Here is a 15472-nt window from a genome sequence, read left to right on the forward strand (position 1 = left end):
CTGGTGGGAGGTTGTCTCCTCCACTCCATTACAGCCAATTCATGTTTCATTTCTTTGTCTTTCAGTTCCAGGGCTATCTCTTGGTCAGCTTTCTGCCTGGCTGCTTCTGTGTCCATTTCCATCTGTTTTAATTCCATCTGTCTCTTATGCAGTCAGTCATTTTCTTCTGCTTGCAACCTGTGGAGTTCCAGCTTTTTGGTAACTTCACTTTCACTCATTGTGCTGTTTTTCTTGTCCCTACTTGTCTGGAATAAGCAAACAGGAAAATAAACCAGGAACCGTCTGTTCTCTAGCCAACACCCTTAAAACTCACTTAAAATCACCACCAGTGTCTAAGGGTAATAAGCTGTGCATATTATCCTGCTTGACTACGCTACTAGCTGACAGAATATGATTTAAACAAGTATCACACAGATCTCTCCATCCATAGGTGTGTGCACGGGGTGTGCCTGGGCACACCCTAATGCCCTCTCAGAAGTGGCCAACGGGGCACCATGTCCCTGGGGCTGGGGGGAGGGGTTTGCTCCAGGCACCACCCCGCACGGCTCCCATTGGCCGGAAACGGGGAACTGTGGCCAATGGGAGCTTCAGGGGAGGTATCTGGAGGTGTGGCAAGGGTAGCATGCAGAGCCCTATGCCGGCCCCACCCCCGCCCTCCGCTGGGGCTGCGCGGGGACGTGGGGCCAGGGCAGGCAGGGAGCGCACCGCTGCATGTAAGCGGCGCTGGGGGAGCCTGAACCCCTCCTGCAGTACTCTACACACACACACACACCCGCCTGCACCCTGTTGAACTGAGCTCCCCTTCCCCAGGGCTGGGCCCGGCTGCTTTAACAGCCCCATGTGCACACTGGTAGCCTCCCACCTGGCAGTACCAACACAGCTGCTTAAGGTGGCCTGTGGGGGTGCTGCTGCAGCCCCCCTCCAGCACCCCGGGTCCCAAACCTGCCTGTGCTCCCAGCACTAGCCGCGGGCCTGGGCACTGCCTGTGGGCCTGGACACTGCCCGGGGGTAAGGGGGTCAGGCCGCCCCCGAGCCCAGCCCACCTTAAGTGGTGCCCAGGAGCCAGCGGGCCTGGAGCAGGGGGCAAGCCCGGCCCACAGCCCTCCCCCCCCTCCCCCCCGGGGCCCGGCTGTGAGCTCAGCTCCCCGGCGCTGTTTGGTGGCTCTGGCCCGGCTCCCTCAGCCTTGAGTCCAGCTCTGGGAGCAGCCCAGCCCTGCTGAGATCCACCCCGGTTGCCTCTGCCCGGCCCGGCCCCTGAACCTGCCCACCAGCACAGGGGAGCCCAGATCCCGAGCCCGGGGCCTGCCTGCAAACAGCCTACCCTCCTGCACCCCCACTCCTAGCCCCCCAGCCTCCTGCCCTGAGCCCCCTGCCTGCACCTTGCCCCCCAACCCCCTGCCCTGAGCCCCCTCATACACCCCACACCCCTTCTTTGCCCCAATCCCTTGCCCTGAGCCCCTTCCTGCACACCGCACCCCCTCCCACACCCCAAGCTTTATGTTTGCCTTTAAAAAAAATTCCCTGGGTGCACACCCTAATGAAATGTGCTGTGCACGCCTCTGACTCCATCATTCCCAGATCTTTTGGCTCAGCTCCGTCGATGTCCAGCCCAGTCACACTCCCTACTTTCATCTGGCTTCTCTCACTCAGGACAAAGCCAAATGCACACAAGATGACACAAGATGACGTTTGGAAAGATGAGAGTTTCAGTTGATGAACCTGCCAGTTAATAGCTGCTGCTGGAAATACAGTAGTGTAGTATACAGACAGATTAAACTAATCAGGCCTTTGGAGAATTTACAAGGGGAAATCCAGAAAGTTTATAAATTGGGATTCTGCAGAAAAGTACAGGGGTCTGAGAGACTTGCTGTGTAACCTTCGGCAAGTCGCATCACCTTCTGTGCCTCCAGTTTCTCCTCTCAACTTTGCTACCCCTGGACCAGAGGAGGGGAAAGTGTGACAGAGGGGGGTTACCTGTGTCACAATTCACTACAAATGAGAAAGCATCAACCCCAGAGCACAGGATGAGAAAGTTCAGAGGGAGCAAATCTTTATGGAGGATTAATACCCTGTCACAATTTGTTACCATTGTGAAATCGCCACTGTAAATATGGACACAACTATAGAAGGATATTTTTCAAAATATAAAACTGTATTGTAACAAGATATATAAACAAGAACATTTTAGTTTTCATTTCAACCGTTTTTAAAAAACAAGCATCTGGACAACACATTTTTTTCTTTACTGAAATGTACAGTAATGTTACACTTCACTACTTCTCATTTATATTTCAGTTGTGTTATTTGAAGAAAACACAAATACTCCAATAAAATTATACAATGTACATTTTAAATATATGATCTATGCACACTGGTTGCAGCTGTATTCTATCAGTCAGGTTTTCTTCATTGGTTCTCTCTGAAAGGTAGGGCACATAGAATCATAGAATATCAGAGTTGGAAGGGACCTCAAGAGGTCATCTAGTCCAACCCCCTGCTCAAAGCAGGACCAATTCCCAGCTAAATCATCCCAGCCAGGGCTTTGTCAAGCCGGGCCTTAAAAACCTCCAAGGAAGGAGACTCCACCACTTCCCTAGGTAACGCATTCCAGTGTTTCACCACCCTCCTAGTGAAATAGTTTTTCCTGATATCCAACCTGGACCTCCCCCACTGCAACTTGAGACCATTGCTCCTTGTTCTGTCATCTGCCACCACTGAGAACAGCCGAGCTCCATCTTCTTTGGAACCCCCCTTCAGGTAGTTGAAGGCTGCTATCAAATCCCCCCTCATTCTTCTCTTCTGGAGACTAAACAATCCCAGTTCCCTCAGCCTCTCCTCATAAGTCATGTGCTCCAGACCCCTAATCATTTTTGTTGCCCTCCGCTGGACTCTTTCCAATTTTTCCACATCCTTCTTGTAGTGTGGGGCCCAAAACTGGACACAGTATTCCAGATGAGGCCTCACTAATGTCGAATAAAGGGGAACGATCACGTTCCTCGATCTGCTGGCAATGTCCCTACTTATACAGCCCAAAATGCCGTTAGCCTTCTTGGCAACAAGAGCACACTGTTGACTCATATCCAGCTTCTCGTCCACTGTGACCCCTAGATCCTTTTCTGCAGAACTGCTACCTAGCCATTCGGTCCCTAGTCTGTAGCAGTGCATGGGATTCTTCCGTCCTAAGTGCAGGACTCTGCACTTGTCCTTGTTGAACCTCATCAGGTTTTTTTCGGCCCAATCCTCTAATTTGTCTAGGTCCCTCTGTATCCGATCCCTACCCTCTAGTGTATCTACCACATCTCCTAGTTTAGTGTCATCTGCAAACTTGCTGAGAGTGCAGTGCACACCATCCTCCAGATCATTAATAAAGATATTGAACAAAACCGGCCCCAGGACCGACCCTTGGGGCACTCCGCTTGAAACCGGCTGCCAACTAGACATGGAGCCATTGATCACTACCCGTTGAGCCCGACGATCTAGCCAGCTTTCTATCCACCTTACAGTCCATTCATCCAGCCCATACTTCTTTAACTTGGCGGCAAGAATACTGTGGGAGACCGTATCAAAAGCTTTGCTAAAGTCAAGGAATAACACATCCACTGCTTTCCCCTCATCCACAGAGCCAGTTATCTCATCATAGAAGGCAATTAGGTTAGTCAGGCATGACTTGCCCTTGGTGAATCCATGCTGACTGTTCCTGATCACTTTCCTCTCCTCTAAATGTTTCATAATTGATTCCTTGAGGACCTGCTCCATGATTTTTCCAGGGACTGAGGTGAGGCTGACTGGCCTGTAGTTCCCCGGATCCTCCTTCTTCCCTTTTTTAAAAATGGGCACTACATTAGCCTTTTTCCAGTCATCTGGGACCTCCCCCGATCGCCATGAGTTTTCAAAAATAATGGCTAATGGCTCTGCAATCTCACCCGCCAACTTCTTTAGCACCCTCGGATGCAGCGCATCCGGCCCCATGGACTTGTGCATGTCCAGTTTTTCTAAATAGTCCCGAACCACTTCTTTCTCCACAGGGGTTGGTCACCTTCTCCCCATGCTGTACTGCCCAGTGCAGCAATCTGGGAGCTGACCTTGTGCGTGAAGACAGAGGCAAAAAAATCATTGAGTACATTAGCTTTTTCCACATCCTCGGTCACTAGGTTGCCTCCCTCATTCAGCACGGGGCCCACACTTTCCTTGATTTTCTTCTTGTTGCTAACATACCTGAAGAAACCCTTCTTGTTACTCTTAACATCTCTTGCTAACTGCAACTCCAAGTGTGATTTGGCCTTCCTGATTTCACTCCTGCACGCCTGAGCAATATTTTTATACTCCTCCCTGGTCATTTGTCCAATCTTCCACTTCTTGTAAGCTTCTTTTTTGCGTTTAAGATCTGCAAGGATTTCACTGTTTAGCCAAGCTGGTCGCCTGCCATATTTACTATTCTTTCTACACATCGGGATGGTTTGTTCCTGCAACCTCAATAAGGATTCTTTAAAATACAGCCAGCTCTCCTGGACCCCTTTGCCCTTCATGTTATTCTCCCAGGGGATCCTGCCCATCTGTTCCCTGAGGGAGTCAAAGTCTGCTTTTCTGAAGTCCAGGGTCCGTATTCTGCTGCTCTTCTTTCTTCCTTGTGTCAGGATCCTGAACTCGACCATCTCATGGTCACTGCCTCCCAGGTTCCCATCCACTTTTGCTTCCCCTACTAGTTCTTCCCTGTTTGTGAGTAGCAGGTCAAGACTCTTATCAAAGATCCAGTGTGACTCTTACAATAGATGAGAAAATGAAATCACAAAACTAACAATGGAACAGATTGTTTCAATTAACTGGTAAAATTTACAAAATAATATTCCTTGAACATATCATGACTCAAGATCTGACTATCAGCAGCAGTGGAAATACTTGCTACTGTGGAATTATTAGAAGAATCCTGATCCTTACGCACGTTATGATGTTGGGTCAATATACAACTGGCTCCATCTTTGGCCATGAGTTTTGTTCTTATACTGCAAATAATCATTCTCCTTATTTATCTGCTCCAACATATGGTGTGTGTGTTTGATACCATTTTGTGTTTCTTACCATCACGCCATCTTTATTTTATTTTGCAAGGCACATAATTGCAGTATAAGCAGTAGTCCTCCACGCTCTCAGGGGAAAAAAAAAATTAAAAAAATCATCAAATGGTGGTTACATTGTGACCAAAACTGTAAACAGAAGTCTTGATTTATTCACTAGTGTCAATTACTCCAAATAATTAACTGGTTTGCAAATACCTTATTGGCAGTCATATTTTAAATTATATTTGGAGCCTCAGTCTATGTTTCTCCAAATTTTGGTTTATTGCTGGTGGATATAATGCTATCCAAATGGATTTCACAGCTTTATCAATAGCAACCATTCACTCCCCCACATTTTTAACACTACTTAAAATGACTTTATTCCACTCTGTTATCTTCCCATATACTATGGGCTCACTAAGTATATGTAATAAAGTTATCTGACTTTCATTAAAAGAATTGCTATTTTTCTTCTAAATGTAGTTAGAGCCTCATGTGGTTTCTACAGTATTGATGTCTTTATGCTGTAAATATGTTTCTGCAAATAACACTTCTAATTAGAACAAAACCATAATCATACATAATTAATCAATATTGAATATTTGGCATTGAATGCCTTTAGGATTAGTGGTCCACAGTTGTGCCCATCACTTTGTCTCTTGTGTTCCACTGTTTTGGTTTTCCAGTCCACTGAGTTTTCCAGTTCCTTGGTAGAGGACAGACCTGAAATTTGAAAGGACTGTACCATAGCTGACTGTTTTGCTTTTTCTAACAATGTCTGTACATGTTTTGTAATCCTTTGTTTCTACTTGCAACGACTCAATGCTCATATGTATTCACTTGCTTTCATATAATCGCATCGGAGTCTTACACTACATATATCACTGGATTTGCTGTGGCCAGTGTTGCTGCCAACACCTGACTCATGCTAAATGCTAGTGTTTTGTGCCCATGTTCAATGAAGTAGTTAGCCAGGCTCAAATTGCACAGGTCATTCAATGTCCACAAGTGCATGCTGTGCCCATTTTTCTTTGCAGCTGTCTGGAAGATATTATCCTCATTGTGACCGTTTTTTAAAAACGGCTTTCACAACAACACTACATGTGAACTCTGAAAGCAAGTATCTAAAAAACCCACCTCCAATTCCTCAAGAATTGCCTTTCATATGTCATCTCATTAACCCAAGAGGTCAATTAACAATTTTTTGGTTTCCATTAATGTTATCTGTAAGTGTACATGCATAAGCATGTTATTGGAAATATAATAATTTCAACAATTTTATAATGATTTTTCTAAACATTCATGCAGATGATTTTATCAGTTGTAATGTCTCATTCACACACAATACAACCGTGCAGACTATATTCTTTATATTTACATTGCCAACAGAACAGTCTTCAAACTAGCGTTTTATTTCCTAAAGTGCAGTCCTCAGAATTTCAAGACTTACATTACAGTTCCATTGTCATGTATTAAAAACCCACAAAGGAAATTATATCACTGGTACACAGGTGTATTTGAATCCTATATAATACATTAAGTACAAACAAACCCAAAGTATAACAATGGAAAACATCTTACCATAATAACCCAAAGATTTGGTGCTTTGAAAGGAAGCCATAATATATCACTTTGCAGAATTCCACTCTGTGATCATTGAAAAAATAATTAAAAATGCAATTACATTTGCCTGTGAAGCAAAGCAGTCAGTATGGATTACTTTGTATTTCCCAATTTCAGGGCATGTTTACTACTACTCATTCCCTGACATAGCATAGTTTTTGCTGTTTCTTAAGACTGTGCTTAACCGCCTTTCTGAAAATGGGATTTGCCCATGTTGGGCATGATAGTTTGTTAACATGTACCTTCTCCAGTTTCATTCATCTTGCTCTGCCTGACAGAATGCTAGTGGCAACTACGGACGAGATGGCTTGTACCTGTTGACACTCAAGCAAGTTTTTAAATTTGGCATAAAAAACACAATTTAATTCGTAACAAAAAAGGCATTAAAGGGATCCTTACTGTTACATAGGTTTTTTGTAAGTCCACTTACAAACCTTATGCTTTTAAGACCCCCCCGTGTGCTCTGTCATACGTACTTTAAAAAGTGACTAAGCAGGGCATATATTTGTATTTATGTCATGGCCCCACTGAACTGTATATCAAAATTAATGTGGCCCTACACATGTCACAGATTGTATCTAGTCAGGTATATACCTCAAATTATTTCTGAGTACAGGTTTGACAGCAGTAAGTACAGTGAAATGCAGTAATTAGAGGTTTGTATTCACAATTCCAAGCTAGGTGGAGTTAAACATGTCTTAGCACATATTGATCTGATGGTTTGATTATTAATTGATATTTCCATGTAGCATCTCAATAAGTGGCCTATCTTTCCACTTGTTTTCTCGACCACACAACACAAATGCACATCAACAACCTACAACAGGTGATGAAAGAATAGTTAACATTTCAAACCCAGAGGAATCAATCCAGTCACCCTCCATGTTTACAGCTATTTCAATTTACCTCATCACCCAGCCATCTTCCTAGCATCAGGTCACGAAATGCAGTGTCATACAAACCATTTTTTCTTACTTTGGCCTCCAGTCTCTGTAACCTTGTGGGTCAGTACAAATCTTACTAGAAAAAAATTAATGCATATTACATGCATGATAACACAACTACTCTGTTTGCCCATCATGAATGCTGACATTCTTACATGGAAACTTTTAACACGCTTCATAAATGGAAGTAGGTTAACAAATGGTTTAAAAAGAAATGTGTGGTAGGCAATACCTTTGAGAAACCATTCTTTGTCTTCACCATCCTCCATAAGCAGGTCATCAACATTCCCTGGATTACTGCTTGCAACTTCTGCCACTACACTCCTCTTCTTCCATGTCTGACCTCCACCTTGATCACTTGGCTGTCGTGAGGCTGGTGAGATACATCGCCTCCCATTTCTCCAATCTCTGAGGCGACTGTCTTCTCACGGTCACCCACAGCAGTTTCCATTTCCATGTTTTCCTGTGATCTGTTTTCAGGGACTAATGTTGGGGGCTCTTTAAATAGTTTTAAGAGGGAGATACTGTACATAGATCCTAAAAGTTTCCCTGAGATGGTTTCAAATTTAACTCTTTTGCCCTTGACAGTGGTAACTTTGTATGGTCCATAGTAGGTAGGTTGCAGTGGCCCTCCCTTTCTTGTTTTCCTTCTCAATTCAGTAACATGACACTGTCTCCAACCTCCAATGTTAGTTTTCCATGTTTACAAGTCTTAGTTTTGGCATACTGTGCTTGTGGTTTTTCTTGTTCTTTAGAAATATTACTAAGGGCCAGTTCAATGTCAGCATCATTTCTATATTTCAAATGTGTGCTGCACTCTTTGTAGTATTCTTCACCGAGCTCCTCGACATCTGTTGGCTTGGTAAACAAATGGAGAAGGAGTCGTGTTTGTAAAATGAACAGTCACAGAATAACATGTGCACCTGAAAGCTGATGGTTCTTAAAGACACTGACTGTGTCATTGTCTGAGACTTGGGGCTGGTCTACATGTGGGGGGGAGGGGGGGAAAATCGATCTAAGATACGCAACTTCAGGTACACGAATAGTGTAGCTGAAGTCGAAGTATCTTAGATTGAATTACTTGGGTCCGCACAGCGCGGGATCGACGGCCGCAGCTCCCCCGTCGACTGCGCTACTGCCACTCGGAGCGAGTTCCGGAGTCGACAGTGAGCGCGTTCGGGGATCGATATATCGTGTCTTAACGAGACGCGGTATATCGATCCCAGATAAATGGATTGCTACCCACCGATAGCTGTGTGACCGCGGACCGCCAGCAGGCATGTCGTCGAAGCAAGAGCACTGGCTTCAGCAGATGTTACTGAGCATGCTCAGTCCTCCCAGTACCCGCCAAGCAGCGAATGCTGTCAGGTAGCATTCACACAGGTGTAGGGAGCCCTGGGTGATGCTTCTTTAACAGGATAATGGTAGAACCAAAATAGAAACAATTTCTATGCCCTGATGCTGATAAATAACGGTCACCATGGACCCATCCCAGAGGTGGCTACATCTCAGCACTGGATGAAGTAACCCCTCATGGAGACGGTTTGTCACTGGGTTTGGAGATACTTCTGGTGAAATCAGTGATGGGAATGTGCAGGGTTAATACAGTAGTCAGAGGCGGGTCTATGTTTTTTGCCGTCCCAAGCATGGCAGTCAGGCGGGCTTCGACGACATGCCTGCAGGCAGTCCGCGGTCACGCAGCTTCGGTGGCGTTTCTGTGGGTGATCTGCTAGTCCCGTGGCTTCGGCGTACTTGCCGCCGAATTGCCGCCGAAACCGTGGGACTGGTGGACCTCCTGCAGGCACGCTGCCGAAGGCCGCCTGACTGCCGCCCTCACAGCGACCGACACGCCGCCCCCCACGGCTTGCCGCCCCAGGCACGCGCTTGCTGTGCTGGTGCCTGGAGCCGCCCCGACAGCTGTATGGTGATTCTCGGACACCAGACAGCAAGGACCCAGTTCCACACTGAGCAGCCCCCTCCTATATCCCTTCCAGGCCCTGTTGGAGGCAGGGAATGAGCACCCCATGCCCACTGCAGAGGCAGCTTCCCACCGAACGAGGTGGGTGAGGTCATTTCTTTTATTGGACCAACGTCTGCTGGTGAAAGAGACAAGCTGGTCCAATATCACCTTCCCCCCTTGTCTCTCTAATATCCCCGGACGCACCTGGCCGAGGCGGCCTGTCTCAGGGCTCTCCCAAGCTACGCCCACTAACCCCTTTCCCGTTTGGGGGCTGACTCCAGGTAGGGTGACCAGAAGTCCCGATTTTATAGGGACAGTCCTGATTTTTCTTATATAGGCTCTTATTACCCCCCACCCCCCTCCCCATTTTTCACATTTGCTGTCTGGTCACCCTAACGCCAGGCAACCATTTCCAGCCAAACAAGGACAATTTCCTGCCGATAAAATGGGTGGGAAAATATCCCAAATGTGAGACTAACTGAAAACTGACCCTCAGCGAGGCAATGGGGGGCTTCGTGGAGACCCCAGCGAGGGCAGCGAGTGGGACAAAGGGGGACTGGACACGGGGTTGATAAGGAGTCTCAGGGTTAGACGGGAGCGCCAGGGCCATTAGCCCCGGCACAGCGCCTGGGACTGGGACTGGGAGCAGGTGCCGGGCGGAGCGCCCCGGCTCCCCGGCACGGCGCGGGGCTGGGCTGGGCTGAGCAGCTCCAGTCACCGAGCGTCACAAACACCCTGCGAGGGGCCCGCCGGGGGCAGGGCCAGGCCCGGGAAGGAGCCGCCCCTTCCTGTCCCCTTTGTGTTTGCAGCGGAGCCATGGCCGGGGCCGGCGGCCCGGCGCGGAGGCTGCTCCCGCCCTGCAGCCGGCGGGGCAGCGCGGTGGGCCCGGGAGCAGCGCGGAGCGGGCAGGGCCCGGGGGCGGAGACACGCGTGGGGCGGACACGCTCCTGCCGGGAGGGGCCGGGCCCGGCTGCCTGGTTCGCCCCCTGCCGGGGTCCCCGAGCTCCCCGCGGCCGGAGCGGGGCTTGCGGGGGGCGAGTGTCCCGGGCCGGGCGGAGCGGAGCGGAGCAGCCCCTGCTGCGCTGCCGGTGCGACGGAGCTGCAGAGCTCGGAGCCCGGCTGGGCCCCGGGAGCGAGGGGCTGGGGGTGGGTGTATCTGGGGGTCAGAGCCGGGGCTGGGGGTGTTTGGACCGTGTCAGTGTGTGCGTGTGTGTGTGTGTGTGTGTGTGTGTGTGTGGGGTGGGGGGGGGGGTCAGAGCTGGGGATTAGGGGGTATTTGGTTGGGGCCTGGGGGGATCCATGTTTAGATCCAGCTCTTGGGCAGGGTTGGGGGTGGCAGCTGGGGAAGTGGGGGAATGTCTGAAGTTCGTTGTTAGGGATGTTCACCCAGGGGTCCTGCGTTTTCTCTCTAACCTGCCCCTCTTGGATGCTCCTTGCTGGGGTTGAACTAGCCCTGGAGAAAGTGCATCCCAGGGACTCTGCTTGGGCATCTTCAGGGCAGGCTGGGCTTTGAAGTCTAGCAGTTGCGAGGCCATTTGTAGCAGTTTGTAACCCTCTCCCCGGCTTCTTCCAGGAGGCACTAGAAGAGTGTCTGGCCCCTCTGCGAAAAGAGAGAGAAATAGACAAAGCTGAGGAGGAGCGGCAAAGTGAGGAGCTGCTGGTAGGTGCCCCCTGCCCCTCAGGTTTGCCTGGGATCACAGTGCCCTGAGTGACATGGTGAATGCAGGGCCCATCCTGCCAGGAAACCGTCCCCATTGGAGCCCAGGGAGCATGCAGTGTCAGACAGGTGGGTAATGTGATGTCCTTAGGGTACAAGAGACTGCTGTGCAGGAGAGGGTCAGTCTGTGTGTTAACCCAGTAACCCTGCCCGCGGGCTGTCTGGAGGTTACAGTGACCGGGGTTCCTTTATAGCGATTAGGGGAGATGGGGAGGAAGGAGATGAAACGTGGGCTGCAGAGATGGAGGGTTTGGCCCAGGGCAATTTGATGAGGTTTTGGGGACAAACGTCTCTTCTGTTAGCGATGTACAGCTCACCCCTGCCCCGATCCCTCCACCCTTCCTGGCCTAAATGAACTTCCCATCACCCACTGCAGGAGATCCTGGGTTCTGGTAAATAACTCCTCCATCTGCAGGAGGCACATGTATGGTTCTCCCTTGTGACTGATCTGCCCTTTCCCTGTGATTGCAGAAACAGACGGAAGTCGAGAGGCAGAAGATCGTCTGGGAGTGGAAGGAGCTGCAGGAGTTTCTGGAGGAGCAGGAGCAGCGGCTGCTGTCCCAGTTGGAAGAGCTAGAGAGAGCCATTGTCCAGAGAAGGGATGAGGGCCTCTGCAAACTTTCCGGGGAGATTTCTGTGCTCAGTGAGAGAGGAGGAGAGAAGGAGCAGCAGCCACTGAGCCAATCCCTGCAGGTCAGGCCATGTTATTACAATGATAATATGCAGTGTTTCTATAGGAGTGTCTTAGCCCTAGACCCCAAAGCACTTTACAAAGGGGGGTCAGGGCAAGGTCCCTATTTTATAATGGGGAAAGTGAGGCACGGGGGAGTGGGGGGTATAGCTCTGACCAAGGTCACACAGTAAATGCCTTGTATATGTCTAACTGCATTTGGGCTTGAGTGTGACATCTCCTCCCCGCCACGCCAAGGCCCTCCTGAGCCTAAAGCCCCACATCACCGCAGGTGACTGGGTTTAAGGGGTAGGGCGCTTGCGGGACTCTCAGCACTAGTGGGAATTTCACTTTCCAGGCAGATGCATATTTTCTTCTTTGTAAAGTGCATGGGCAGAAACTTTCCCCGATGACGACGTCCCAGCAGGGATCCCTGGGGGGGCGGCAGCTGCTCTCTGGACATGAATTTGAATGTCTGAAATTCTCCAAACACCCAAGACTCCAAAGGCGCCTGCCCTGCAGAGCGGGAGGTCTCCCCAGCCTTGGACACCCCACCTGACTGCATCTCCTTTCTCTCCCTCTCAGGGTGCTGGAAGCACTGGGAGCAGGTAAGTCCCTGGCTCCTTTCACTCCCCCTCGTGCTCAGTTATGCTTGGGAACTGCACTAAAGATGGAGCTTCCCCCTGCCCCTGCAGTGTTAGTGCCTGTGATCACATCTCCCCTTGTGGCTGCCTCACCAGGGGATAGCGTCTGTGACTATCTGACAGTTAGTGAGGTCACACCAGCGCTGTCAGATGTATGGGCCAGACCCTGCCTGTCTGGCATATTTATGTGGCCATATCACATATTCACACTGTGCAGAAACTCCACTTTCAATTTTATAGTAAGTTTCTAATCTTCATGGTTGCAAAGAAACCCTCCCAAAAGCAAACGGAGACGCTGTTGTCTGTCTGATTTAGCAACAGCCTGAAGCCGGGACTCAGACGGCTGTGAACTCCCCCGTCCTCCATTAATCTCATTGGTGTGTCAGCTGAAATGATGCCACTTTAATGTCAACATTCAATATTCCACGGCTGATCGCTCTAGCAGGTGGAATGGGGAGGGGGTGGGAGCAAAGACCTTGAGGGGTGGGAACAGGGAGTTTCTGTAGGAAGGACAGAACAGAGGGCGAATGAGAGAAATAGAGAAAGGAAGGGAAATAAAGAGGAGAAATGCAGAAGCCCTAGCGGGTGTGGGAGGGGGCTATGTTCCCGCTGAGTGATACTGATTATGACAATAAAGGATTTAACAAATAGTAGTAACTCAAAAGTGTATTTCCTATACAAAGGGCAGACTCTCGCCTTGACCTTGGTACATGGGTGTCCCGCGGAGAGCAGTGGGTGTCCTGCCATGAATGGAGCAGTGTACAGAGTCCTAGATTGATGCCCTGGCCCACTGGCCGTAACAGGAAGTGGAATACGGCCATCGTCCCCATTTAAATTGGACACCCCAGCGTTACTGCTTCTGTTGAAGGGCTTAGGGCTCTTGGCATTAAAGGGCCCAGGCTCATTCCCTGCTGAAGACCTGGCCTCTGGGGCCTCAGTGAGCATGAGAGACGCCCACTCTTTAGTCCATGTCTCCTCCTTTTCCCCATAATCCCAGTGCCCCTTGTTACCGGAGAAACCCAGTGTGGGAGGTGCCTCAGCTCCCCAGACAAGGAGAGTGTCCCAGAACCTGTCTCCATTTCTCCTCATGTCCTGTCTCTCTGGGCCCATGGAGAGCACAGGGCTGAAGGCAGGTGACTCACCAGAACTGTGATCATCTTAGGCTACAAAGCTCAGATCCAGGTTTCCTGGAGTTTGGGGGCTTCTGGGGCTGAAGGCCCATTTCTCACCCCTCCTGCTTTCTTTAGCAGGGAGGCCGGGAAGTTTCAGAAGCCAGAGCCAGGGTTTGTGGTGCTGGAGAAGAGACTCTGCGATTTCTCTCTGAAAAGTGCCGTCCTGCAAGACGTGCTGCTGGGATTCAAAGGTGAATTGGAGTCTGGGGTGGCATCTCCTCTAGCTAGATTGGCTCGCCCTGGGGAGGAGTCGGGGATCTAGCAATGTCACTGACCCTGAGCTCCATTTCCCTGCCCAGCTCAGCAAGTCACCCTTCCCCATGGGAGTACCCCTGTGAGGCTGGCTCTGTCTGCAGTGGTCTGTGTCACCATCTCATAGTTAACAGCAATTACCTTAATAACCGCTAGGAACAACCCCATGAATGCCAGGGCCTGAATTCTCACCTCTCCCATCCTCTCCTTCCTCTAGAGACGCTGCGACTGGAGCTGGGGAGCGACACAGGTACGTTTCTGTCTCTGATGGGCTATTCAGAGACTTCAGACCAATCACCATATTATTGCACCAGGAAACTGTTGAACAGTGTGAAGCAGTGTGAGCCCCGTGACTGCCCCATTCACTCCTCCTGTGGCATCTGATGGGGATTCAAAGTAAATCCTGATCTCGGGTGTGTTTCCCTTTGGAGAGAGGAACACCACCCTGAATGATGTGAAATAGGGTGAGACAAGGATGAAACATCCAGACACTGAAGAGTCTGAGAGTTTTAATGAGTGACTGAACATGGCCACATGGGGACAGCCGAGTCTCAGGTGTCAGGAGGGGGTGGAGCCCAGCTGTGCCCTGAATGAGAAATGGGGCTGGTATCCTGTGTACAGGCTGGCTGTGAAGGGGAAAAGAGCCCTAGATTGCATATGGGATCGTTTTGAATGAGAAGGGAGTTGCTATCGTGCGTCAGTGTTTCTCTCCTTTTCCCCATTTGGTCCAATCCCTTACGTTCACTGTGAAAGTAAGAATAAAACGTGTCTCAAGGCTGAGCTTACATAACTTGCATGTGTGTGTTTCACGAGGCTGACAGAGAATAGTTGACCTTGAAGTTGAAAAGCGGGAGAATGAGACCTTCTTTGCTTTAGATCATAACAAAACAGATGATATCTCAAAGGCCCATCTTATTGCCTGTCGCGAGCCACCTGGGGTTGTGAACCAGTGCTTGAGAAACAACAGACTAGATCATTCATTCTCTTATATCCCTATTGGCTGTGAATGGGTATTACTGTGTATGTGGACCTACTGTGAATGAGCAGTTTGCTGCTATACAAAATATGGACTGAGTCAAAGGACAGTGAATTTCCATAAAACCCCCATTTAAAAAAATCTTTTCCTTACTTTAGAATCCCAGCGGCTTGCGCCTGTGCCCAGTGACCCTTTCCCTGCTGTGTCTGTGTCACAGCCAGAGAGACTGAAACCCAACCAGGGGTTAGCAGAGATGAGCATGAAGCACAAAGATTGGATCCAAAATTTCACACTTGTAGGATAGTGAAGGCCTCCATGAATAGACAGTAACCAAGTCGCCCCGCCAGAGGGAGGGGAGAGAGAAACTCAGGAGAAGTAAGTGGGGAGAGAGGCCACAAGCACCCAGACCTGCTCAGATCCAGTTCCTGTCTCAGCACTGGACAGATTTTTTGTCCAGTCG

The 15472-nt window shown here is 49.4% G+C and overlaps 1 protein-coding gene across 7 annotated transcripts in view; it reads left to right on the forward strand.

The window, feature by feature from the left end:
- The first annotated feature begins 10365 nt into the window (after positions 1-10365).
- The window catches only part of LOC128824887 (zinc finger protein 420-like), a 31006-nt gene continuing 25899 nt past the window's right edge, over positions 10366-15472 (forward strand). For 4 of the 7 annotated variants that reach the window (XM_054006781.1, XM_054006785.1, XM_054006786.1 and 1 more), the window contains exons 1-6: positions 10366-10460; positions 11155-11241; positions 11770-11991; positions 12467-12576; positions 13860-13975; positions 14254-14286. In XM_054006781.1, coding sequence (XP_053862756.1) covers positions 10398-10460; positions 11155-11241; positions 11770-11991; positions 12467-12576; positions 13860-13975; positions 14254-14286 — 631 coding nt within the window. In that variant the 5' untranslated portion in view covers positions 10366-10397. The remainder of the gene's footprint in view (positions 10461-11154; positions 11242-11769; positions 11992-12466; positions 12577-13859; positions 13976-14253; positions 14287-15472) is intronic. The other 3 variants (XM_054006782.1, XM_054006783.1, XM_054006784.1) reach the window with 3 other exon arrangements.

Source organism: Malaclemys terrapin, chromosome 16, assembly GCF_027887155.1.
Source record: "Malaclemys terrapin pileata isolate rMalTer1 chromosome 16, rMalTer1.hap1, whole genome shotgun sequence".
NCBI classification, from domain to species: Eukaryota; Metazoa; Chordata; order Testudines; family Emydidae; genus Malaclemys; species Malaclemys terrapin.